At 30.6% G+C, this 27528-nt stretch overlaps 1 protein-coding gene across 1 annotated transcript; it reads right to left on the bottom strand.

The window, feature by feature from the left end:
• Positions 1-22107: 22107 nt before the first annotated feature.
• On the bottom strand, positions 22108-26332 carry LOC108457263 (lipid phosphate phosphatase delta). Its single transcript, XM_017756229.2, has 8 exons — positions 25827-26332; positions 25598-25693; positions 25437-25511; positions 25198-25328; positions 24716-24819; positions 24501-24629; positions 24010-24125; positions 22108-22681 (listed from the first exon to the last, which is right to left on the bottom strand). Exons 1-8 carry the CDS (start codon positions 25983-25985, stop codon positions 22271-22273), a joined length of 1221 nt encoding a protein of 406 aa, XP_017611718.1. The 5' UTR covers positions 25986-26332; the 3' UTR covers positions 22108-22270.
• Between the last annotated feature and the right edge of the window lie 1196 nt (positions 26333-27528).

A 27528-nucleotide genomic window follows, 5' to 3' on the forward strand; every position in this document is an offset into this window, starting at 1 on the left:
TGTGTATAGTAAGTAAAATTTTAAGGTAAGTATCAATATTGAATTAAATTTGTATAGATATATGTAATTGATGTGGAAATAGAATTTTGGATATATATTATATTTGAAAATTTTATTGATTGGGAATGTGATGAAATTGATATGAATATGTGATTAATTGAAATGTGTATTAATTGGAAACTGGAAAGTGATTGAATACTCTATTAACTGTACCGGACTGAGTCGGATATAGTTGGCATGCCATAGGATTTTGAGAAGGGATTTGGAGATGAGATTTGGATATGCTGATGTTTATATCCTTCGGATTTATCCGAAGAGGCACTTTGTGCTATTCTGGTGTGTTTTGGATGGATTATATTATTCTGGTGTGTTTGGGAGGATTATATGATACTGGTGTGTTTTGGTTGGACATTTTGGTGTGTTTGGATGGAATCAGTGTATCCGCCAAAGTTCGAGTCTTGTTAATAGGGGTAAATATGAATATTAAGTGAAATTGAAATGAGAATTGAATTCCCTATTAACTTGTCGGACTAGTCGGATATAATTGGCATGCCATAGGAACTGGAAGTGTACGGGATTTGTCGGTTTTACTGATCAGACACTTTATGTGTCGTATTTCAGGCACTTATGTGTCGTATTCTTATCAGGTATTATGTACCGTTTTAGGCACAATGTGCCTTACTGGTGTGTTTGGTTGGATCTGTGTATCCGTCTGAGTCCGAGTTATGTTAATAGGGTTGAGTAAATGAAATGAGAAAATCGAATGAATTTGATTGATTAAACTATAGAAAGTGTGAAAAAGTGGAATTATGAAAAGAAATGTGAATTGTGAATTGAAATAGAGATATGAGATTGAAAGCTTGCACCAAAGGTTCATGAATTGATTAAAGATAATATAGATGATATATGATGTCATTTGATGAAAGACTATTGCCGAGATATGAAATTAAAGCATAATTAACACATATGACTTATATTGTTACATGTTTGATGTCTATTATTTATTATAGTATTTATAATTTGAATTATGGTAATACCAATGAGTACAAACAAATTATGGTAATAACATCGAGTACAAACATACTCAACGACGATTATATTACTATAATTCAAATTATTTATTATTAAATGTTAAATTTAAATTATGTATATGGTAAGAGAAGTATGAGTTAGTGATATTGAGATATTTGAAATGTGTTTATGATGAGAAGGAACTTAGAAATGTAAGAATAGAAGTTCATGATATGTATGTGACAATGTACGAAATGAGATAATCAAAAGTTGAGAAATGATGAAACGTGAATGAAATGAAAGTTTATATTGTGATAAACTTATCTATGTTTGTGTGGCATTCATATGATATTATGTGTCTGACTTGTTTGATTAAGTAAATGCTATAAGTAAATTTACTCAAAATTCATGGAATGTATGTTTAAGTACACTAGTTTGAAATGGATAATTGAAAAGTTTGTGTAACATAATCATGTATGTTAATTTGTTTGAAGTGAATTATGTATTTATGATGATATGATGTTGATGATAAACGCTAAGTTATATGTGTGTATTTATGAGAACTCAGTTAGAGGCTTTACGACCTCACCCTCTTACCAATGTAGTATTTTATAATGAAAATTTACAAAAAAAATGTTGAATAAGTTCACAAATGTGAAACTAATGAGTACAAGAATGGAATAATTAATAATGCGAGCGGAGTTGAAAATAATTTGACAAGTGAATACGCTTTTAAAAAAAGATATCGATTATTCTAAAGATCTTTCAGATTACGTAATGTCACGGTTAAAGAAAAAGTTAACCTCGGCTAGCCGACTTATTCAGATACAATGTCCAAGTATGTGTTTGCTGAAATTTTTCCCGAATTGGTTTTCGTTAGTGAATGGAATAATGCGGGTTCATGATGACGTAATTAGTAAAAAAAATGATAATTGAGTAGTAAAGATGTACGTGTGTGATAGTTACAGTTGAAACGAATATGATCATCTTTTCGGGTATTCTATATATTCTTTTATCCTCGAGAGATATGTGTGTGTGGTTGTTGGTCTACGGTGGAGTTCGATGTTTTGAGAATGCTAGTTAATTATGATGTTGACGAAAGCCCTATTGGTCTGGTGGTTTATGATCGTCATTTCTTCATCTTCTTGGAATTCTATTTTAATATGTTGGAAATGAAGTTAATGGTAAAAATCTATGTGAGACTATTCTTATATTTCTACTGATTATGATTTTGTTTTATACATACGGGAAATATATTATCTTTGTTATGATGGAAGTCCAGAGTCGGTAAGCAGTGTTTTTCTTCTGGCTTTCTTTGAGAAATTATCAAGATCTTTATTATCTTCTTGTGAGTTAGATGTACTAATGATTGCACGAGCGTTACATAATATCTTTGAGTTCATGTTCAGATGTCTATTTGTTAGCAAGTGCGAACATTAAGAACATTTAGGATTATTGCGATCAATGATAATACTAGTGTGTTATGAGATAGAATGACTATAGATTTGAATTGGGATTGTCATTAACATCGGAAAGGAAAATGTTATTTAGTTTATGGTTGTTCATTTGACAAAGAAAGATCGTATGATCATTTCAAGAGGGTACTGAGTTTTCATTTGATGATCGTTGAGTATATGTATCCCCGAGAGGGTAATTTAGAATTTTGACAGTATGTTCCAACATTGTGTTCTAGAGCTCAAAGGTGAATGGAAAAAGATATTCGAGGTTAAATCAAATTGTGATTCTAAGAAGTTAGTAAAGGTGTTTTATGAGTGTTGAAAGCAACTTCTTACGGTAAGATTTTGGGACGAAAATCCCTAAAGGGGAGAGTTGTAACAGCCTAATTTTCAGTGGTGTCGGAATAGTGATTCGAGATCACTAAATCCGACAAATGAGTAGGAAATATGATTAATTTAGTGAGTATAAGTTAAATGTGAAGTTAGAAAAAATTTTGAAATAGTGAAATGTACAAAAAAATATATATATTAAAATAATTAGAATTGAAAACGAGGTATCGAGACCTCGGGAATTTTAAATCGAGCCATAAATATTTTTATAAATATTTATGGAGTGTTAATAAGTTAGTATTAAAGTTTTGTCAAGAAATTTTAAAGTACTGATAGCTAATTGAACAAAAAGGACTAAATTGTATCAAATGCAAAATTGTGGTAAATGATTAAATAGCTTAAATGATAAAAGAAAGAGGGTTTAAAAGGCAAATAGACCCAAGGTCTATTTGGCCTGGACGGCAAGAGTATAAAATCACCAAGAAAATAAGGGCAAAATTAGAAAATTGCAAAATTTACTTAATAAAGCTAGGACTAAAGTGGAATTATCTAGATTTCTCTTTATTTTTCTGCATTCTCATCAGCACAAACACCATGGAAGAGTTCCCTTAAGCTGTTTTTTCATATTTTTACTTCAAGTAAGTTCAATTCTTGATTATTTCTTGAAATTTTTGTGTTTTTGTGACTTTTACAACTAGGTCCATTTGTTGAATTCATTAGTTCTTGATTCTATGAAAGAAATTGAAAGTTTCTATGAATATGTGCTGGAAGTATATGATGATTTGATATAGAATTAGAGCTTTAAATTGTTTATATGCTGATTTTATTGAAAGAATTGAATAGAAAGTGAATGTTTGGGACCTGAATTGTAAAAGAGTTCAAAGTTAGAGTTTTATGTGGAAATTCTAAATTTCAATAGTTATGAAATAACTTATAATGTCTAGGAAAAGTATTAATTGAGAAAATTAGTTTAATTGAGGGGTTAATTAAGTAAGGACTGAATTGTATGAACTGTGAAATTTGGGGCAAAATGAAAATCAACATTTTGCACTAAAACAGTTTTGGATAGCAGCAATAGTCTAACTTTGAAAAATATCCAAAAATTTTAGAAATCTAATTAGAGGATGAATAAAATATGAAATAAAGCTTATTGAGTCTAGTTTCTTATAGAAGAAACGGTGTAAGTAATGGAATTGTAAATCATGAGATATAATAAGTTTTGTGAGACAATGTCAGAATGATTTCGAGTTCCCCTGTTCTGACTTTGAAAAATCATCAAAAATTGGATAAAAATCATTAAGGGATTAAATTTATGTGTTTAAAATCTTTAAAGAGTTTATTTTCAATAGAAATAAGCGGGAACATCATCCGAATCTCGTACGATGAGATAATTAATTCTTAGTGAAGAAAGGTTGAAACTGTCAGACAGCAGAACAGGGGCAACTTTAAAGAATAAACTGTACTGATTGGCTAAACCAAAAATTCTGGAAATTTTATGGTAATAAGATAAGTAAGTCTAGTTTCAGGGAAAATTAGCAGATCTTAATTTCAAGTTCTGTAGCTTAAGATATAAATAATTTAGTGACTATGACGCAAATGGACAGTTTTGAATATTCATAAGTAAATAGTGAAATTATTGATAATGTTACTTGTTGCATGTTATATAAATTTAGGATGTGGAATGGAGAGGAGGAGGAGGAAAATATGTATGAATATTCAGCTAGCATGGCTAATTTGTATGTTTTAGGCTCATGGACTAAATTGAATAAAAGTAAAATTTTATGGGCAATTTTGTAAAGAAAATGTTAGAAATGACCAATTTGCATGAAATGGATTATTTTATTATTTAAATTAAAAAATTGAATGAAATTATTAATTTAGCTCAAGATCAGGGAAAAACATGTTTTAAGGATTAAATTGAAATGTGTTGAAATTATGGAAAATTCTGACATTTTATAGAATTCATAGGTTGTTATCAATTTGTGTGAGAATAACGGCTGGAAATAAGAATTAAATTGCAATAATTTTATTTTATCTTAACCTAAGGATGAAATCGTTATTAATTAAGAGTTTAGGGGTAAAATGATAATTTTGTTTAGAGCATTAGTTGAATGTATTATAACATGAAATAAATGAAAACGACGATCAAATTTCTTTATAAAGATCCGGATGACTTGAATACGAGACTTGAACGTGGAAAAGAAAAGATATCGGATTAATGAAATATCTGATAAATGAATCGGTAACTCCGGTAATGCTCCGTAACTCTATTCCGGTGATGGATTCGGGTTAGGGGTGTTACATGTTTATTATATTGGGTTTAGAGTTTAATGTTTTAAGGTTTATGGTTTAGGATTTGTGGTTTGAGATTTAGTGTATTATAGTTACAACCTTAGTATTTAAGGTTTAGGGGTTAAGTATTATGGTTTAAGGGTTAGGGATTTTAATAAAAGTGACAAAAAATTAAGTCATTTTAGGGTTTAGGTAAGCAATAAGATTCTTTTTTTAATTACTTTTGTACCTTATAATATAATATGGTTTAATTAGGATTTAAGGTTTAGGGTGTATAAATTATAATATATAATTTTAGGATTTAAGGTTTATGATTTAATGGTTATGTTCTAGAGTCTAGGCTTTAGGCTTTAAGATTTATGGTTTAGAGTTTAAGGATTTAAGGGTCAGGGTATTAGGGTTTAAGGGTTAGGAATTTTAATAAAAGTGACAAAAATCAAGTTTTTTAAGGTTTAGGTAAGCAATAAGATTCTTTTTAATTACTTTTGTACATATATATATATATATATATATATATATATAGGGTTTAATTAGGATTTAAGGTTTAGGGTGTATAGATTATGATATAGGGTTTAATGTTTAAGATTTAAGGGTAATGTTTTAGGGTCTAGTATTTAAGGTTTAGGGATAAAATTTGAGAAGTTAAATTTTATCAAAATCAATTTGGATAAATTTTATCTGGTGCAAAAAAAATTAAACTCGTGGACACAAAGTCTTCGTAATTCAGTTTGGTTTCATTTTGTAAAATTGTTTTCGTACACAATTATAAAATTGTACAAATTAAATATATTATTTGAAAGAAAACAAAATTAATTTAAAGGAATTTAATAAATAATTAAACTATAGAAATTTATTCCTGTCAAAGGCATTAGCGGTGTTTTTGACAATAACGCCACAATAGATCGAGTATTAGCGGCGCTTTGTAAAAAACGCCGCAAAAAATAATTTACTTTGATTAAAATGACACCGTTTTAAGTTGCTTCTTTAGTGGCATTAGCGGCACTATGGTAGAAACACCGCAATAGGTTGACCATTAGTGGTGCTATTAAGAAAATGCCGCAAAAAACAATTTAGATTAATTAAAAAGACACCGTTTTATGTAGTTAGTGGCATTAGCGGCACTAGGAAAAAACGTAGCAAAAATATTACTATAATCAAAACGTCGTCGTTTTAGTTTTAGCTTTAGGGGAATCAGCGGCGCTAGCCTATAAACGCCGCAATAGATCAGCATTAGCAGCGCTTCTATAAACGCCATAAACATTCAATTTTTTTAAACCAAAACGGCGTCGTTTTGCTTTCTTCCATATTATCCCAATCCTTATACCCGATGCTTGTTAATTTTCCCCCAACAAAATTTCCCCAATTTCCTAAATTTTCCCTAATCCCTAAATTTTCCCAAATCAAAATCCCTAGCCATCATTTGCCACCGACCCCTCTGCTGCATCACCGTCACTGTCGCTCTTCGTTGCCGCAACTAGTCCGTAAATTTCGCTCTCCGTTATGAAAAAATTAAAACCCTAAAACTTATTGCTGAATATGTCTAGATTTTGTAAAGTTGGCTTCAAACTTTCTCAGAAATTGATCATCGAAATTTATATTTTAGTTTGCTTGCTGGAACTATAAAATGGGTTTACTTTTGGGGTTATTTGGTTATAAAATGAATGGCTCATCAATAATGAATTTTAGGAATTTTTGGATTGGATATATATTTTAAATTTTTAGTAGAAATTTTGGGATTGAATTTGTGTTGAATTTTTAGATTGCTTTCTTTTTTGAATTTGTGTAAGAGAATTTTAATAGAACATTTTGAAATTGAAACGATTACTTTCATAGAGAGATTACTTTCATAGAGAGATTACTTAATCATAAGTTATTAAGGATTCCATAACACAGATTTATTCTAATTTTCTAGACATTCTTCATAGTTCTAACTTGTAAGTAGAAACTATTTGATGTTTCAAATTTGGATGTTTGGTCTTGTGTTTGATAAGCGAATGTTTAGTTTAGTTGGTATAGGTGTCTTGGTAAAAGTATTTGCATTCTGTGTTATTGATCCTGCCATTTCATTTACTTTTTACCCAATTTCATTAATTGATACTACTTTGCTTTCATACTACTTCTGAATGGTGATATTTCCTTGAACAGGTTAGTTTGCAGCCTTCGAATAATGGAACTGCATTGAAAGTTCGAAGGATGTTGCAAAAAGCCAAGAAGACTACTAAGTATGTATCATTTTTCTACTTACGATTTTTAGGAAAGCTTTGGATGTTCAATATCAATGGAGTGATTTTAGTGGGATATTCTAGTGTCCCTCTTTGGTATTCTTTTCGGTTACATGAGCTTTAAGTTGTTTGTGGCTATTGTTTTCTCTTTTCCTAATCTTCAAAAATTACTTGTGTTGTTCTCTGTGTTGATGAGGTTTAATGGTCATTTTGATTTTTAGTTTCTAAGTCTTCAGCTTGCCCAGGTTTCATATTTTTCCTTCTTGTTGTCTGTTTCCATGGGATGCACTTTTTGAAGGTTTCGCTGCTTGTTGCTTTTACACTTTGCTTCTTCCTTTGCGTTTTAGGACAGATTTGGGCCTACACTTTGTTTTTGGAGTGTTTGATTGGTTTTCAAGTTTTTCACGAAGACTTGGTTTCTTCATGTTCCAATCATCCATGTGTACTGAAAATCAATTAGGACTTTCATAGAGAGATTACTTAATCATAAGTTATTAATGATTCCATAACACAGATTTATTTTAATTTTCTAGACATTCTAAAATAGTTTTAACCATTTTGTAGATGACTTGCGATAGGAATGCTAATCTAAATTAAATTTTAGAAATCCTAAACAAGGACTCTTTCATTTCCAAAGGTTTTGGAATCTTATAATAGAAATGATGGTTTTTAGGACAAAATATTTGGGATGACAGAAATGGTAAAAAAAATGTGGGGATGCGTAAAGAGTCCATGTTGAATAAGGACTTCAATGGGGTGGGCAGCCTCCTTAGGGATTCTTCATGAAACATCCATTGACGTTTTTTAGAGAAATTAATTTTAGAGTTTTTAGAAGTTTAACCATTCTTTTTATTTATTAAGTAAAATTCAATTAATAAGCGCTAAAATACATTTTAATAAGTGAATGTAGATTCTAATTTTAGAGTAAACTTAAGGTAGAACGATTATAAACTTCCACTATAAATAATAAAAATTCAAATTCAATAAATTTCAACAATCCTGCATTCTTTTCAAGTTCCAAAATGAAAAACTAAACTAAAATATTAAAATTTTATTTTTAGTAGTATCCATTCTCTCACTACAAAAGCTGTATTAATTAATGTGTTTCAAATTACAATTTACATTGTTTAGGGTTTATAAATTTAAAATAAAATAAAATTAAACTCTGTTGTTAGTTACTGGAGATATAGATTTAAGCATTGTATTTTATTTTAATCATTTTAATTTTTATTCTTTTTTTAATTTTAAACTTAAGTTATCATCAACCCATATCTATTAGACTCATTGAGTTATAAAATCAAGTTTTTTCATGTTACAGGATTGGGTTTATCTTATGCTCGAGTCAAATTGATCTCGGACTCGAATCTATTACGAGCTTGGATTTTTTTTGATTCGGATTTGTTACAGGTTCGGGTTTTCTCGAACTTAGATTATTACGGACTCGAATTGATACAAACGAATTTTCTAGCTCAAGCATGTTTTCCCAGCTCTACTTAGAAGTTTTGATTATTTAATCCAATTTTATTATTTAAATTAGTTTTGATTTTAAAATTTTATTTTATTAATATAAATGATTATTATTCAAAGATATACAATTAGTTATTTTTATTTATTTAATAATATATTACTATTTCATGTAATATAAAACAATTAAGGTATATTATAATATGATATTTGTTTACTTATAAATTTTTAATTAAATATTATCGATTTTAGATCTTTTATTTTTTATTTTTTTGCTTTAACGTATTTCATTATTTGTCAATTTTAAAATGATTTACTTATATTAGTGTAAAACTATAATTTTATATATTTTATTTCTTTTTGTAAGGTTAGTATTTTTACAATCCAACCATTAAAATTATTAATATAATTTCATCTATCATGTAAATTTTAAATAAATTTAAATTTTCTATTATATTGATTCAAAATTTTATTTTTATTTAAAATATATTAAATTTGACACGCTTTTTAATGCACGACATTTTTTATATTTTGTCTTTTTTGCAGTGTTGTAGCAACTCTATTTAAAAATAATTTGTATGTTTGTATTATATATTGTCTCAATTCATATGATACTGTTGTATACTTGGTTGTATACTTAATGAAATTGCACTGCTTGATTGTCAAATACACAATGACCTTGAATTTTAAATAAAATTTATAAATTTATATTATTTATTAAAAACATAAATTTATAAATTGAAAGAGTATAATTAAAGGGTTAAAATTTAAAGTTAAAATTTAACTTACACAACTTACATAATTTACATAATTTACATAGTACATAAATAAATATCATATCATAACTTACACAACTTACATAATTTACATAATGTACATAAATATATATCATATCATAACTTACATAATACATAAATAAATATCATCTCATAACTTACACAACTTACATAATTTACATATTGTACATAAATATATATCATATCACAACTTACATAATGCATAAATAAATATCATATCATAACTTACATAATTTACATTACTTACATAATTTACGTAATACATAAATATATACTTATAAAAAATAACTTACCTAAATTAGTTTACAGCCATTAGACACTTGATATGCATTATCTATTTTAGTACAATGACATTAATTAAATCAATTGAGAACATTTAAGTAACTGTAATTTATTGTCAACTTTAGACTTCAAAAACTACGAAATGGATAAGAGTTGGGCGAATTTGTCAATGGTAAGCAACAACTATCGAAATGGAGTACAAACTTTTCTAAATTTTGCATTTCAAAGTGCAAGCCAAGAGAATATGATTCTTTGCTCGTGTAAGAAGTGTGGCAACATCAATTGACATTTTCTTGAAGTTGTCTACGAACATCTAATTGTTGATGGCTTTATTCGGGGGTATAAAAAATAGATTTTTCATTGAGAGTGTACACCTAGTAGAACCTCTTCAACGATTAATCCGGCTTATCCTTATAGTGCTTACCATCAGGCTGTTAAAGAAGATGACATGGAAGGTATGTTGTGGGATGCATTTAATATGTGCAGTCATGGTTTGCAATCATTTCCACTTGACTTTGTTGCATCGATGATTGTAATCTTGGCGAAAATGCTTTTACCGAAACGGGAAGAAGTGTACCTGATGAAGAGCCAAATGAATAAGCGGCGAAGTTCTACATGTTACTTAATGAAATGAATGAACAACTCTATGAGGGATCAAAATTTTCAAAAATGTCCTTCTGCATTCGCCTTTTTCACTTAAAATGTTTGGGAAGGTGGATCGAAAACTCTTTGACAATGCTGTTAGAGTTTTTGAGAGATATGTTTCCGTTTGCAAAAATCTCTCATTCATGCAAAGATATGAAAAAACTGATAAAAGATTTAGGCCTTGGGTACAACAAAATTCATAGTTGCCCAAATGGCTGCATGTTGTACTAGGGTGATCAGAAAAACCAACAGTCTTGTCACGTTTGCAGTAAATATCATTGGATAAATAGAAATACAGAAGATGTGAATGAGGATGAATATAGGGCACAGTCAAGAAAGAAGCCAATAAAGATTTTGCGATATTTTTTGTTAATACCAATGCTTCAAAACCTTTTCATGTCATCAAAGACAGCTGAGTCTATGACATGGCATCATGATCAATGAACCGATGACGGATTATTAAGGCATCCTGTGGATTCTTTAGCTTGGAAATCATTTGACAGTAAATTTCCAAGCTTTGCAAGCGATCCTCGGAGTGTGAGGCTTGGGCTAGCATCTATATGGATTTAATCCTTATAAAATTATAAGCAATTCGTATAGTACTTGGTCTGTAGTGTTTGTTCCTTACAATTTGCCTCCATGGCTTTGCATGAAGCAATCTTCTTTTATTTTATCTATGATTATCCCTGGAGAGAAAGGTCCCGGAAATGATATTAATATTTATTTGTGGCCATTTATTGAAGAGTTAGAACAGTTATGGGTGGGTGTTGAGACATATGATGTACTATTAGAACAGTTATGGGTGGGTGTTGAGACATATGATGTACTAAGAAAGGAGAACTTTTATTTACGTGCAGCTTTGTTGTGGACTATTAATGATTTCTCTGCGTATGCCAATTTATATGGTTGGAGTACCAAAGAACGTTATGCTTGTCCTTGTTGTGCTGCGCAAACATGTTCGAAGTAGTTATATAATGTGATCTCTTATATGGGGTATCGTCGGTGGTTAGATGGAAATCATAGATTTAGATTTCAGAGGACTCTATTTGACGGTACTGAAGAGTTCAGAGAAGCTCCTGAGCAGACCATTGGATCTAAAATCTTGTTCATGTTGAAAGATATCAATTTCAGTTATGGAAAGATGAATCAACCACCCAACACGCAAACAAAGAGAAAATCGAGGAATGAATCTGATGAAGAGGATGATCCTAATGAGACAGACTTATGGAAAAAAAGAAGTATTTTTTTTAGTTGCCTTATTGGGAGCATCACATTTTATGACACAATCTTGATGTCATGCATATTGCGAAGAATGTTTGTGAGAACATCATTGGGACAATTTTGAATGTTGATGGAAAATCGAAAGATAATCTTCAGAGTCGACTTGATTTGGTTGACATGGGAATTCGGCGTGATATTCATCCCCAAGTACTTCCAAATGGGAAATATCGATTGTCACCTTCTATTTTTGCAATGTCGAAGGAAGAAAAGAAGTGTTCTGCATGGTGTTGAAGGATATAAAGGTCCCAGATACGTATGCATCAAATATATCTAGATGCGTGGGTCTTAAAGATCGAAGACTATATTTTTTAAAATCACATGATTATCACATTTTGATGCAAGATTTACTGCCAGTTGCTTTATGGTGCTGTATGTTAAAAAGGGTAACGTCCTGTATAATTGAACTATCCAATATAATGAAAGCTATTTGTGGTAAAGTTTTGAATGTTGAAGAACTTAAGAAAGTACAAGATCGAGCCGCTTTGACTTTATGCAATTTGGAGAATATCTTTCCACCTTCCTTCTTCACTATTATGGTGCACTTTCTAATCCATCTCCCTCATGAAGCAATACTTGGTGGACCAGTTTTCTATCGATAGATGTATCCTATAGAAAGATGCTAATTTATTTGTAAAGTATTCATTCATTCACCTCTATACCTTTAGTTACAACTTTTGAAAATGTTGTATATCGTGTTTAGGTTCCTATGCAAATTGAAGTCTTATTATCGTAATAAGCGTTATCCAGAAGGATCAATTGCTGAAGGTTACTTTGCAGAGGAGTGTATGACTTTCTGTTCTAGATATTTAGAAGATGTTGAAACAAGACTGAATAGACCAAGTAGAAATGCTGGGCTCACTGATCATAACTTGGCCGAAACTTATTTATTTCAAAGTTATAGAGAACCAATCGGTAAAGTTGAAATTGTAGAATTAGATGATAGATCTTGGATACAAGCACATCGATATGTTCTTTTTCACCACGATTCATTTGAACCATTACGGGAGTAAGTTATAGAATTTGATAAATATTCATCTTTTTTATTTGTTTATCTTCTAACCAATTAAACCTCTTTTTAACATAGTGAGTACAAACAAATCTTGAGATCTCGTTCATGCTCCCGAAGATTACAACATCGAGAGATTACTAAGTTATTCACAGGATCTTTTCATGAATGGTTAAGCCAAAGAGTATGCAACTGAAGTTAATAAGTTACACATAATCGCGATATTTTGTATCAAATAATAATGTTTTCTCGTAACATTTATAATTACTCAATTTACTTTCGATTCAATAGGTTTGTAGTGGGAAGGACGTCAATGACGAAGTTAAATGGTTTTCCCAAGGTCCGAATAGAGTAGTAAAAAGATATAGTGTCTTCCTCATCAATAGATTCAGATTTCATACAAAGTATCGCTAGAGATTGAAGAGAACTCAAAATTATGGAATTGTTGTTAATTCTTCAATTACAAGTTATGCTAATATTAGGGACAGTAATCCTGTTGAGGGAAATGTGGAGTATTAGGGACTTCTTACTGACATTATTGAGTTGGATTACTATAGCAAATGAAAAATTTTCTTATTTCAATGTGATTGGGCTGATGTTAATACTACTCGCTGAATTAAAAAAGATCAATTTGGTTTTACAATGGTGAATTTCTCTCGCTTGATTCACACTGGACAACAATTGATAGACGAGCTATATGTATTTTCTTCTCAAGTGAAACAAGTTTTTTATTCGAAAGATCCAACTGATGAGGGTTGGTACGTTGTACTCCAAAATACCCCTAGAGACTTGTTTGACATGGGCAATGGAAGTAGAGATGACATCGTCGAAAGATCAGAAACTTTGCCTTTTCCAGAATAAAACTTAAAAGAAAATATCCCTAGTACTAGTAGACTATTTTAATGGGTTCGCCAGGATGTGGATGAAGATATTTACGAATTATGTAGTAAGATTTTACGATTTGTTAATTATATATAATATTATAATTTAAATCTTAGTCTTGTTAAATATTTCAACTATTTTATATGTATTATTATTGTTGTAATTAGTTACTAAAATTTAAACTATTTTATGTATTACAAAAAAAATGCCTAGAAGAAGATTACGAGATCTAAGTATTGTTCAGAATACTCCAAATTCGGAAGAAACAAATAGTGAACAACAGACTGCTATTGGATCTTCGAATGTTTCGGAAACACCTGATGAGCCTGCAAAAATTCAAAGTAATCATGATGAGCCTGCAAAAATTCAAAGTAATGTTAAATTTAATTTTCATGCATGTTGAATTTTATTATTGATTTCTTTTTCAAATTTTTATATTATAATATACCATTTTTCAGCTGAAAGTTGTGGGACGCGCAGAGGTCGAAGACCTACGCTACTTAAAGATTTATACGAGTTAAATCCTGTTGAGCGTGTCAAAGTATCTAGAAATAATCTTGGTCAGCCTGTTGGATCAAAAGCTCGACTTTTAGCAGGATATTTGGGCATTAGAGCATGAAATGCCAATATGTTGCCTAAATGTAATACCCCGAAAATTTTTACAATAAGATATTATCGTTGATATAGTAAAATAAGAAAATAAAGTGACAAAAAGGAAAATTTTGAGTTGTGTCAACCTTGGGAAGTATATTAATTCAAGAAAGGATTAAATTGTAAAGATGAGAATAGTCTTGTTGCACAAAAGTAAATACTCAAAATTTGAGGGTAAAAGTGTAAATATGAAAAAGTTAAAGGACCAATAGTGAAAATATTTTAAGAGTGGAATGATCTAAAAATTAAGGAAAATAGATGAATTAGGACCAAATTGAATAGGTAAAAATTTATGAGGGACTAAATGATAATTTTACCAAATTAAGTGATGACTCAAGGATGAAATTCTAAAAGATCATGAAGGGAAAAATGGTCAATTAGTAAGAGAGAGAATTCTAGAATGTAATGATTATGTTGATGATATTTTAAATTAGTTAATTAGATAAATATTATTTTATTAATATTTTAATGAGATATTTATTTTTTTATTTATTTATTTAGTATATAAGGAAGGAAAGATGAATAATTCTCATCATCTTTCCATGCATGCAAACGTTAGAAGAGAAGAAAAGAAAGAAAGTTTTCTTTTCTTTACAATTTAGTCCTTCCACCAAAAATTTACTATTTTCACCTAGAAATCGAAAGAATTTCCATAGCTACCAAGAGAGAAAAATGTTAAGGAGACTATGGGGAGTTATAATATCAAATTGGATTCAAGGAATAGAAGCTAAAGGAGAGAGAAAATCAAGATGAAGGGTAAGAACATCATGATATCAATATATTTTTAAGTTTGATATTATTGAAAAAGCATGGGATTGATGTTAATGTAGAGTTTCCTTACATATGGTCCTATTTTCTTGATAAGTTAATGAAGAGAAAACAAGAGAAAGTGATGAGAAATAGTGTAGAGAAAGAAAATAAGGGTGTTATAAACATGGTAATTAATATCTTGCACTAAAACAGTTTTGGACAGCAGCAGTGGTCTAACTTTGAAAAATCACCAAAAATTGTGAAAATTGTATTAGAAGTTTAATAAAATATGAAATTAAATTTTACTGAGTCTAGTTTTTCATAGAAGAAATGGTGTAAGCAATGAAATAGTAAATTATGAGATATAACAAATTTAGTTAGACAAGATCAGATTGATTTTGGGTTCCCCTATTCTAGCTTTGGAAAATCATCAAAAATTGGATAAAAATAATTACAGGCTTAAATTGATATGTTTAGAATCCTAAATGAGTCTATGTTCAAGATAAACAAACAGGAACATCATTCGAATCCTGTATGAGGAGATAATTAATTTTTAGTGAAGAAGGGTCAGAACTGTCAGACAGTAGAACAGAGATGATTTTAAAGAATAAACTGTACTTATTGGCTAAACCAAAAATTTTAAAAATTTTATGGTAAGAAGATATGTAAATCTAGTTTCAGGGAAGATTAGCAGATTTTAATTTTGAGTTCTGTAGCTCAAGATATAAATAATTTAGTGACTATGACTCAAGTAGACAGCTTGATGTGAACATATAAGTAAATAGTGGAATTATGTATAAATTAAGGATGTGGAATGGAGAGGAGGAGGAAATTATATGAATATTCAGTTAGTATGGGTTTACTTTAAAAATGGCTAATTTTCATGTTTTAGGTTCATGGACTAAATTGAATAAGAGTAAAACTTTAGGCGTAATTTTATAAAAATATCAAAAAATTACCAAATTGAAGAAAATGAATTGTTTTAGCGTTTAAATTAATAAATTGAATGAAATTATCAATTTAGATCAAGATCGAGTGAAAAATCAGGAAAAATAGAAAATTACCAAAATACTCTTAAATCTTGATATTTCTGTAATTTAGCTAGGTAAGCTCATATAACTTAATTAAGTATGAAAATTTATTGATTTGATTATTGACTTGTGAGAATTATGATATGTAAATGACATGAATATGTAGCATGAAAATGTTAACATATGATATATGTGATTGATAAAAAGGGTACAAGAATCCGTTCGAATATTGAATTCCGATTGGACAGGTGATTACCCTTATAAATGAGGTCTTGCATGTGTTGCAGTAAAGGTTATTTCAAAAGGAGTAATCTTATGATCTCATTATGAAAAGGAATTTCACCTGAAAGGGTGATACTTGAAAAGGATACATGTACCTAAAATGTACAACTGGAAAAGTAAATGTACACTGTGTGTGTACAACTTAAAAAGGAAACGTACACTTTGTGTGTACACTTGAAAAGGAAATGTACGCCTTGTGTGTACAATGTGAAAAGTGGTAGCTTCGGCTACCTGATTAGTGAAAAGTAGTAGCTCCAGCTACCTGATCAATGAATAGTGATAGCTTCGACTACAAGTGACAAGTGATAAGTGGCAACTTTAGCTACACTTATCTGATCAGTGACAAGTGAAAAGTGTGGAAGTGCAAGTCCATAGTTGAACTATGGAAAAGTGATAAAGTGTGCCAATCATGGAAAAATGATATAGTGTGCCAAACATAGCAAAGTGTTCAGTGATCAGTGATGAATTGACGGATAAGACCGTGGTTGATTCATGGCAAAGTGTGAAACGTAGGTATGGTATTTCCATACCAAGCTGTGAAATGAATGTATGGTGTTTCCATACTGAGTTGTGAATCGTGGCACTGAGCAAACGACAGACTCAAATCCGCAAGACGTTCTCTAATTTGACAAAGATTGGTAAGTGACATATGAAAATAGTATTGGAAGACTTATGGTTATTATTGATATTGATCTAAAATAAGTGTACCATTGATATTTAAATGGTTCAATGGGTAAAGTTCTGATATGAGATAACATGAGTTTGAAATGAATTATCATAGGTATATACCTGAAATATATAGAAATGATGGTGCGTGAAATATTGATATAATGAAATGAATGATATATGTTTATAAAGAAACAGCAAAAGAATGATAGGTATCATGACATGTAAAAATGTAATTATCTTTGATATGCTACAAAGAAATTATGTATGTTAATATGAGCAATAAACTCAAGTGTAATATGATGAGAAAATAAGTTTATCTATGCTGAATTTATATGAATATGTTTAAGTATGCTAACAAGTGTTACTGTTGATGCTTAGACAAGTTCCAAGCTATTGGTTAAATGGTAATATGCTTATTTATATGATGTGTTGAAAGGGCAAGTACTCAAATGAAAATATACTTGTGATCGTGAGAGAATGGCAAGTTTTAAGTTGTGCAATATTTTATGAAATGGCTTGTCATATGATTAATCGAAAAGAGTTATGTTCAACTGCACTAGCTTGTGGTTATAATGGTATAGTATGCTTATGACCGGTGTGTTATACATAAGGAATGAGTGTGGAAATTAAAGAGATACATATGAAAATAAAGAAACTAGGAAGAGTTAAAATTATTTAAAATCTTACTACGCTAGAGATGATATGTACAAGTGATGCTGTGGATTTATTCACCTTGTAAATTGATGAATATAGCTTCATGAGTATTATTTGAACCACACGGCTTGGCCACACAGCCATGTGACCCCTGCAGTGTTGAAAAATTTTAAATATTTTTGAAAATATTTTCGAGTTTTTGGTTAAGTCCCGATATATATTTTGAGCCTCGATGGCTCACATAAGGGACACTATGATTAAATTTGATTAATTACAGGTATGGATGTTATGTGAAGCTAAATTTCTGTTAAATGATTTGTAAATTTTGGTAATGCTCTGAAACCCTGTTTCGGCGATGGATACGGGTTAAGGGTGTTACAATATCAACTACGAATCATGGCATCAAATGCCTGATAGTAACAAAAATCAAGCTCTCAATAATATTAAGGTAACAAAACATAAATGTAATTTATAATACTTTGGTTTAAGTTTCATTTATATTTATTTTCTAAACTTGTGTTTTTTTAAGAGAGGTTTGCTTTAGAGGTCTTGGATACTTATATCAAGAAGGCATTGGGAAAAAAAATGAAGAGACCATAAAAGTACTTTAAAAAAAGAATATTTTAAGAAAGATATAAGCCTCAAAGAGAAATTACAAAATGTCTCACCAGGAATGATGAGGTACCAATGGGAAAATGTGGTTAGATTCTAAAATTCAAAGAAAAGAGAGGTATTACGTACTTCCAAACTCTTATAATTATTTCGGTTTATAGTATTTACTATATACGTAATAATAATTTCATAATGTAGGACCGTGAGCGAGTTGGAACAAGCAGCAGGCAAAAACAAAAATTCACGCACACAGTAGGGTCGAAAAGTTTTGCCTGTGTACTGAGACCGAGGTATTTTGAATTTATTAATTGTGTCAAATATTAATTACTTTCTATTAAATAATATTTTCACTACTATATTGTAGGAACTCTCGTCTGGTCAAAAAGTTGGACGCCTTCAGGTTTTTGACATTACACATAGGAAGAAAGATGGATCTCTAATGACTTTTGAAGCTAGAGAAATTATGGTATATTTATTTAATAAAATTTGATTTATTTTAAATATTTATAATGTTTAATCATAATGGTTTAATTCGCCGTTAGTAGTTTTAAATAATGTTAAGTTATGTTGCATTTGTTTTTATTATATATTTCATTTCTAACTCTTTAATTGATTTATTAGGAGAAACTAAAAGATAAAAAAGGCGGAGTATAAAGCGATTGCTTCGAGTGATAGTTCTGTTAATCTTGAGGACATTGATAACAAAATTATTACTGAAGTTTTGGGTCCTGAAAGGTATGGTCGGGTTCGATTTCAAGGATCTGGTGTTAACCCAACCCAATATTTTGGATTCAGCTCGCAGCAATATATGCCTTCGGGGAGTCAAGCTCAATCTAAAGTTCAGAGGTTAAGAGATCAGATGGCTCAAATGCAAGCGAGCACAGTTGAGCAAATTGTTCAACTTAAAGCGGAGGCAGCATCGAGAAAAGCAGAGGTTCAAAGAAAATATGAAGAACTCCAGCTACAACTTAAAAAGGAGGCAACAACAAGGGAAGCAGAGCAAAACAGAAAATACAACGAACTCCAGCTACAGCTTTAGAATATGATGAAGATGTTTCAGCAGTCACAGAATCCACCATCTTAGACATTTATTTTCTTATTGTAAGAATGTTTTAACAATATAACTTTTAACATTATTGTAAGAATATTTTGTTATTTCATTTCTTAATTTATATAATATATCTTTTGTTGGATTTTTGAAGTATCATTTAGATTTGCTGTTATTGGTTGAATTTAATGTTACAAGAAGGGTTGTCTATGAATGAAATAGGATATTAGAAATCTGCTAAAATTAGTGGCCTTTTTACAAAAAACGCCGCAAAAGAACATGATATTTAGCGGCGTTTTTGTAAAAGCGCCGCTAAAGGTCATATTCTTTAACGGCGTTTGTATGAAAAGTGGCGCTAAAAGTCACGTTCTTTAGCGGCGTTTGTGTGGAAAGCGCCGCTAAAGGTCACGTTCTTTAACGACGCTTTCTCAAAAATGCCGCTAAAAGTCATGTCTTTTGGAGGCGTTGTCTTTAGCAGCTTTTTTGCGGCGCTTGTAAACCAAATATTATAATAATATTGATTTGTTTTAATACCGAATAAGATAGTATTCATTGCTACATTGTCAACGAGGCGTATATATATTCTTTAAAGAATATAAATAGAAACAAAATGTTTGGGTATATGACATGTGTGTGACCAATGATCTTTCATGTCACGTTGTTAAGATAAGTTATATCTACCTTTTGAAGAGTTATTTTGATAACTTTTTATTATTTTTTGAAAGTATTACATTATTTAAGAGAAACTTATTTCTCTTTATATTCGAGTGTGATTAATTTCATCAAAAATCACTTAAAATAAATAAATAGCAATGATGAAAATCCATTTTATTCAAGTGTCATTCTAAATATTTATTATTCTTTTTCCTAAACCGTCAAAGTAGTTATTATTATAAAACAAAACTTCTTACATAAAATACCCATAAAATACCCATGGTAGTTTTTTAATTGCTTTTAGTAACTTTAATGAGTTTAGATTCTATGTTATTGTTGGCGGATTAGATTCGATTTGATTCAATATTTTAAATAAATTAGAAACATACCGATTATTAATCAAATTAATATATTATTTAAATATGAAAAATTAATGTGACTAAATGATTGAAGTTGTATACTTATTTAAATTTTACTTAGTCAAAATCGAAATCAATGATAGAGATAAAATCTTTCACCCTCCTCAAAATAATATGGAAATAAAAAAAATTAATCAAAATAGTTATAACTAATAATGAATCAAAACATCTACTTAATCATAAAATAGTTTTTACATTTCTTTTTTTTTAAGAGGGATTTTGTGTCAAGTCGTTTATCTAAAGGATGAATTATATTTAGAGTATTTCTTAAATTTTTATTTTTATTTCGTTGATTTGTCCAATGTAATTTAATTACTCCACTATTGAATTCATTTCTTCCGCCCTTATATTTTGTTCCTTTTATATTTTCTCGTCTCTTTCCTTGTGCTACTCTTCTTAACCACCGCACTCCAACAGCACTACTTGTCTCAAAAGCCACCATGCAATGCTCCTTTCCTTTTTCTTTCAATCTAACGATTCAGATCTTGAAACCCACTTGTAAATCACAAAAATAACAAGTCAGTTTTGAACTTATCTTCACTCTATCTACCACATCCGTCGTTCAATCGTCTTGGGTATGAGATATGTGGCTCTTCTTGGCCGAATAGAATCCCAAAGCTCCAAGCCCGAACTCAAACAGAGATAAGTCCCCTTCTCTTTCTTTTTCAATTTCTTTTTTGAATACTAGCTTTTCTCTTTTCTGTTTGCGGGCTCAATTTAGCTTCTTCGAAACAACTTTTGTTGTTATTATGTTGGTTGTACTTATTGATTGGGGTTTTTGTTGTTGTGTTGGCATGATGTTTATAGGGAGTTGGTGTTGGTTGTATTTATTGATCGAATCTTATAGGGAGTAAATTCAAACATGCTGTTTACACTATGCAAATGGATTAAGCAGTGAAAAAAAATGGTTAATTTATGGCAATTCAACCTCCTTCCATTGCATACAAAATGTGCCTTCTAATTTCTATCAAAAAAAAATTGTGCCTTCTAATACTAATTTTAAATAAGAACCTATTTTTAAAAAAATAAACCTCAACTCGTACCAATAGCAAATATGCAAGAGGCTTTCAAGAATAAAGAAGAAGCATCTATGTAAGTAAAATAAGCAATCCAAAGAGATCAAGCTTACTCTGGAAACAGATGTTGGTGTAGATCAATATGAAGAGGATTGGGGGAAACTAATTGACTTATCACACCCAAAATTCCTCCAAAATCAAGCCAACCCAAAGTTTTTTCTTTTTTAAATCAAAATTCTGATTTTCACTTAACAGTGATCTTAAATTAGTAAGAAATGAAGACGGCTAAGTAGAGAGATTCTGACCAAAAACTATGAAACCTGGATTTACAATTTTATTCAAAAGGAAACATTAATCTTTGATCAATTTGAATTATTTAAAATTAAAATTAAAATTTATAATAATAAAAAGGTACTAAATCTGATATTATACCAATTAAGAAAAAACTAACTTTAACCGAAAATGGTAGTTACAAAATTGAAAAGCTAATAATTGGGTGACGAATGATATAATTTGTGATTGGCAAATGGCCTCCAGGAAGTGCTATGAAATTATGGGCAACAGAGAAAGGATTGATATCGTCAATTTGGAATGAAGCCAAGGACTAAAAATATTTCCAAAGGGCAGATCAGTCGGAAGATGAGGCAAATAATTTGCTTAACTACCCTTGGAGACCATTTCATTAACATAAAGATAATGGGCAAATTCAGTACCAAACAAAAGCAAAGCCAAAAAAAAAAATGTAAATTTACAAATAAGCTGCAAGCTGCCACTAAAACAGGCTAATCAAGTAGATCCAATCCCAAGGAGAAGCATCACAACCTCAGGTGACAGAAGAGGGAGGGGACAAGATCTACCACGGACCACGCAAGGCCTGCATATTGAAGGAATCGGATACCAGTGTCGACATCAAATAAATCTTGTTGAGAGAAGAATAACATCTTGTGGATATAACTTGATTGCTTTATCTCACTGGATTTCTTGTCTGTAGCTGAACCATTAAGCATTGGGATGTAGCTGGTTGATTTTATTGGGATTCCCAATGTGTTTGACACTACTGGGAGAATCCATTTCGCAAGAGCCTTGCTGCAGAACTTGACAATCAGGATTGTCGGTATCCCAACTAGCATTCTTCCCAAAAACGTAGGGATCGTGAGTTGCGAGGTAAATATTCGTGGAACAGCTTCATGGTGGAACTGGTGATATGTCTGTTGAATCCCGGTGACCTGCTCAACATTAACACTTCAGGTCAAATAGATGAATGTCAATGCAAATATTCTACATTTTTTGTTTCCATAAGAGAAAGTTACTAAACAATTTTATTATCTCAATGAATGATGCTCACTTATGAAGTAACATGCATGTCTTTGCAGTTGAATGAATTACCTTTCAGCTCCTATAAATACATGCTTTAAAGCAAAGGACTAGGTTACGATACCAGTAGAGTAGTTGATCTGTTTCATCAACAAGGTAGGGTGCCGAACTGCCACTGAAATAGAAGAACTGAATCCAATACCACTTGGATGACGGAGACGTTATCTCCGTCACTAGATGTAAAGGAACCACAATAGGTTGAATAGGAAGCATTTCATAGAAACAATGAATACTATCTCTATTCCATATTCAATTCCAATAACAAGGTGCAGAATTGCACTCCCGGTAAATTTCCAAGATGTGGTAGTTTACAATTATAATAGTACCAAACACCGTACAGTATGTTTGAAGAACACCAACCACATCTACCTTCATAACTTCTTAGTTACTTTCCTTCTAACTGATAAATTTTCATCATCTTTTTTGTGTTGGAATGTATGTTGATATCCATGTATTCATACCAATAATACTAGTCAAAATGCAGAACCCTAGCTTAAAATTTCTCCTGATGCATCTTCTAAATGATCCCAACAGCTTCAGAAAGTATCTTTGATACAGCAACTGGCACTCCCCTAATGCTGTCAAGAGAGAAAATGCTGAGAAATGGTGATTTCCTATCTAACCATAGGCTTTTTGGAAAGAAGCAAGGGGAAATTCTCTTTGGTGTGGTAAATCATGCAAATCCTAAGTTCCTGAAAGAGCCTGACATATCAAAGCTAACTTTCTTGTACTCAACGGATAGGAGTCTAATGTGGGAATTCTATAAGCTATATTGTATACCATAAATTCACCTCTAAATATTTCTAACTGTAAACATATACTAGTTGTTTGACAAGAATGAAGTTTGTATAAGCAAATGATTTGAAACAAAAGCAGTACAGGCCAACTTTGACATTGTCAAGGCCCAAACATTATCAGCTATGTTATCAAAACAGGATGATACAGCATCTGCCCCAGAGACAGTTAATTTCCTTCTCTTAAATGAAAGCCATGCATCTAAGTTCTCACGAATACCAATTTCATGTTTTTTCATGCCTCTGTTCTTCATCTGTATGCATTCAATATTGCTAATTTAACTTTAGAGGCAGTAATTCATCAAAGATGCATTCCTACAACAATTCTGGCGATAACAGAGTAGCTAAGAATTGTATCAATGCCATATGGGTGATAAATTACTTACAATTCCAAACACAACACCGTCGAAGGCAGTATGATACTCAAAACTTGGAGTTGGAAACTCAGGAGTGGGATAAGCAAAAAGTAAGAGGAAGCTCAGGGCAGCCCAAAATGATGTAACTACAACAGAAAAGTAAGCATAAACAATATAGAAAAAATGTATTATGTTTCAACATTAAAAAATTTAACTAGAACCAGAAGCATAATTATGTCTCAAGCATTAAGATTACCAATCATATTTAGTAAGTAAAGAAGGCTGCTGGTCATTTTAATCAACAGAACCAAAGGTAGGGAAATAGAAGACTGACTAAACTATTCACATCATCACAGGAACTACAAGCTAGCCTCTGTTGTGGCACGCATCTCCTCTTTATGCAGAAAATAGTCCTTGGTTTAGATCTCTATTCACCTAATTGGACTGATAATAATTCAACCTGCTTGGACAGACTCTTTCAGCCTATGAAGCAAAAATTTGCCGACTATAGGTCTACTTACCATTTTGTCCAGAGACAATAAAGGCATCCACATATTCATGGACTGTTAGCCAGATTGCAAGAATCATAAACCCGAAGACAAGACCACCAATTATATCAATCAAGCTGTGCATGCCAAGGTATATCCTTCCTACCAATGAAACCAAATTCAGCTTAATATTTGCAATAAGGAAAGCCGAGAGTAAAATCAAGAACTTTTGAACAAAATTAACCTACCAAAGCCAATGAAACCCACAAGCAAGCAAGCAAGGGTGACTGCACCAAGTTTCACAAAAGCATCTTCACACTGTGTGTAGGATAGCACATAGCATACAAGGAATCTGGAAAATACCAGCCAATAAATTGACAAGGAAAAATATAAGGGCACTTAATTTATTGTAAAGGGCTGACAATCCATCAGACCTATGGCTTTTCTTTAAGTTTTCAACTTGTTTTCCGATTCTCAACTCATGAGAATTATGAAGTTTCTACGTTCATAATTATCGTGAGCTAGGTGTCTTGAAATATTGAAGGGTAATAAGCAAATCAGTCACACCTAGTAGATACCCTCGACGCACTTCCTACATGGCTTAATATTTGCGTCTACATAACTAATTTTCTCAAAGTCATTTAGAGAAAAACTTATTAATAAAATAAGGACCACAAAATCTAGAAAAGCTACCAATCAAAAGTTATATGTAAATAGGAAACATCCATACCCTGATAAGCACACTGTATTCAGAGTATGAGAAGAAGGCAACCCATATTCCAAAGCATTTTCTTCTTCATCTTTGGTAGCTGTTATCCTTCTAACAGGAGGGCAATTTGGTCTAGGAGCTGAAACCACATCCTAAAACCACAGACTCCACAATCAGAAAACCAAATCAATATTAACTCTAAGACTTCATTCAACACATTACCCAAAAAGAAATGATGAAACCATGTTTAAAACAAAAACCTTTATGCAGTTCCCTAAATAATCGCAGAGAGCCATCAACAGGGTCATCTGCCTAGCCAGTTTCCCATGCCCACTCTGGAAACATCATAAAAGGAAATAACCAATGAGAAAAATTACAAATCAAAATTATCCGCGAAGAGAAAGCAAAATAGAAAACATACCCAGAAAAGCAAAGGAAGAAACGCAGTGTAAAAGGGCACAGAAACTATACAAGACAACCCTGAAAAGAGAGCATCCAAGAATTTATGCTGATGTTTCTGACAAAAGAATTAAAAAAATATTAAAAAAAACAATTAGTATAATCAGAAAAGCTTAGAGAGGAAAAAGAACACAAATGATGAAAGAAAAAGGAAAAATGAGAATCTGGGTATTGCTTATTTTGGTGCAAACCTGGATCTTGAGGATGATAGAAGTGCCAGAGACAACATGGTGAGACACCCAAGGTTGCAGCAAAGATCTAATCTTTTTCGTTACATCGAAATAACAAGTAATTACAATCCAAGAGAAAATTCCAGATAAAGCCAACCCTTGCCATACTACACTCTCCATTCAATCTCTCTTCTTTTCCCTCCTACAAACGGGGGATCAGAAGCAGAAATGAAGGAAACAAAACGGAAACGAAAACAACCCCAACAGTCCTAAATTATTAGGACTTCTTCTTCGACTTGGGAGGAAACTTTGAGGAAATTGGCTAAATCTTTTTGTTCCTTTCCAAATTTCCGTACATAAAGAAAATATAAATCTAATCTATGAGCCATTAATAGTTTTGTTCATTTTCTGTTTGATTTTCTTTCTTTTTTTTAATTTGAGATTTTTTAGGTCCATGAATTTTCTTTGTTGGACTTTGCCTGGCAGTCTGGCACTAGAACGGTCAGCAACCACACGCGGAGTAAAACTTCAAAGTTAGAACATTCTAAATAAGTTTAAAATCATAGATATACGTAGATTTCGATTTTTTTTTATTCTAAAATTTAAGTGAAATTGTTAATGTTATAATTTTTATTAAATTTATTAATGTAATATTTTAAAATAAAAATACTTATTTGATAGTAATGAAATCAAAAATATGAAGTTGTAATAAATTTAATTTTAATAAAACAATTTTAACAATATTAATAATTAATCTTTAATTTTAAAAATCTAAAAATAAAAGAATTAAATTCTTAAAATAAAAATATAATGATTAAATTTTAAATTTATTAAAACAGAAGTGTTTTAACTTTTAAAAATAAAAATTGCTTTGCATATGTTGCTGTTTCTACCATTTAGGTTCCCGGTGTATTCATAAGTTCCAAATTTAAGTTATTAATGAGTTATTTTCGTTTGATTATTCACAATAAAATTTGAGATATAAAATAGAAATGAAACCGTGTACTTGAATGGTATTAAATTTCAGGTTAAATTAATTAAATATATTGAAAAATATTAATTGATAAAATAGGTTTCTTTATTTTTAAATTTAGAAATTTAAGTTTTTTTTAAAAGAGAGTGAAAACACACTTAAGTAGATGAGTTTTTCTGCTAATAGGGCAAAGTGAAAAAAAAATTTATAAATAAATTAAATTATAATTTTTACGATAATAAAATATAATTTTATCATTTTAATAGACTATATCTTTATAATTTTTAAAGGATTAAATTAAAATTTTATCATTTTAGGAGAGTCAAAGTGTAATTTTATATTTATTAATTTAAAATTTTAAAGGGTCTAAATAGAAAACATTTTATTTTAGGGGGTCGAGACTCCTACCTGTTAAAATGTCAAGAAAAATGCATTTAATTAGACACGTTTTTTGATAATTACGAAAAAAGAGAGTCTAACTAAATACGTTTTATCTAACATATCAGTAAAAAAGCTCGTTTAGCTAGATGCGTTTTAACACTTTCTCTAAAAATAACGTATTTCCTTATATTTACAAAAAATATATATATATTTAATCAATTAAATTTTGTTGTCGTCATATTCAATTAATTTAATCTAAATTTCAACCAAATTAGAAAAGAAAAGGAGAATGAGTCTTGGGATGAATATCGAAACAAAAATATATTATTCCATCTTCTACTTGGTTCATGTAATCTTGATTTTGACATT

Source organism: Gossypium arboreum, chromosome 9 (genome assembly GCF_025698485.1).
Source record: "Gossypium arboreum isolate Shixiya-1 chromosome 9, ASM2569848v2, whole genome shotgun sequence".
Classification (NCBI taxonomy): Eukaryota; Viridiplantae; Streptophyta; class Magnoliopsida; order Malvales; family Malvaceae; genus Gossypium; species Gossypium arboreum.

Bases quoted from the DNA above. Each gene is read 5' to 3' on its own strand.
- LOC108457263 (XM_017756229.2), bottom strand. From the start codon at position 25,985: ATGGAGAGTGTAGTATGGCAAGGGTTGGCTTTATCTGGAATTTTCTCT. The intron at 25,694-25,826 runs GTTTGCACCAAA...TTCTTTTGTCAG, and splicing joins CTATCATCCTCAAGATCCAG to AAACATCAGCATAAATTCTT. The intron at 24,820-25,197 runs GTATGGATGTTT...GGTATTTTCCAG, and splicing joins AATACAGTGTGCTTATCAGG to ATTCCTTGTATGCTATGTGC.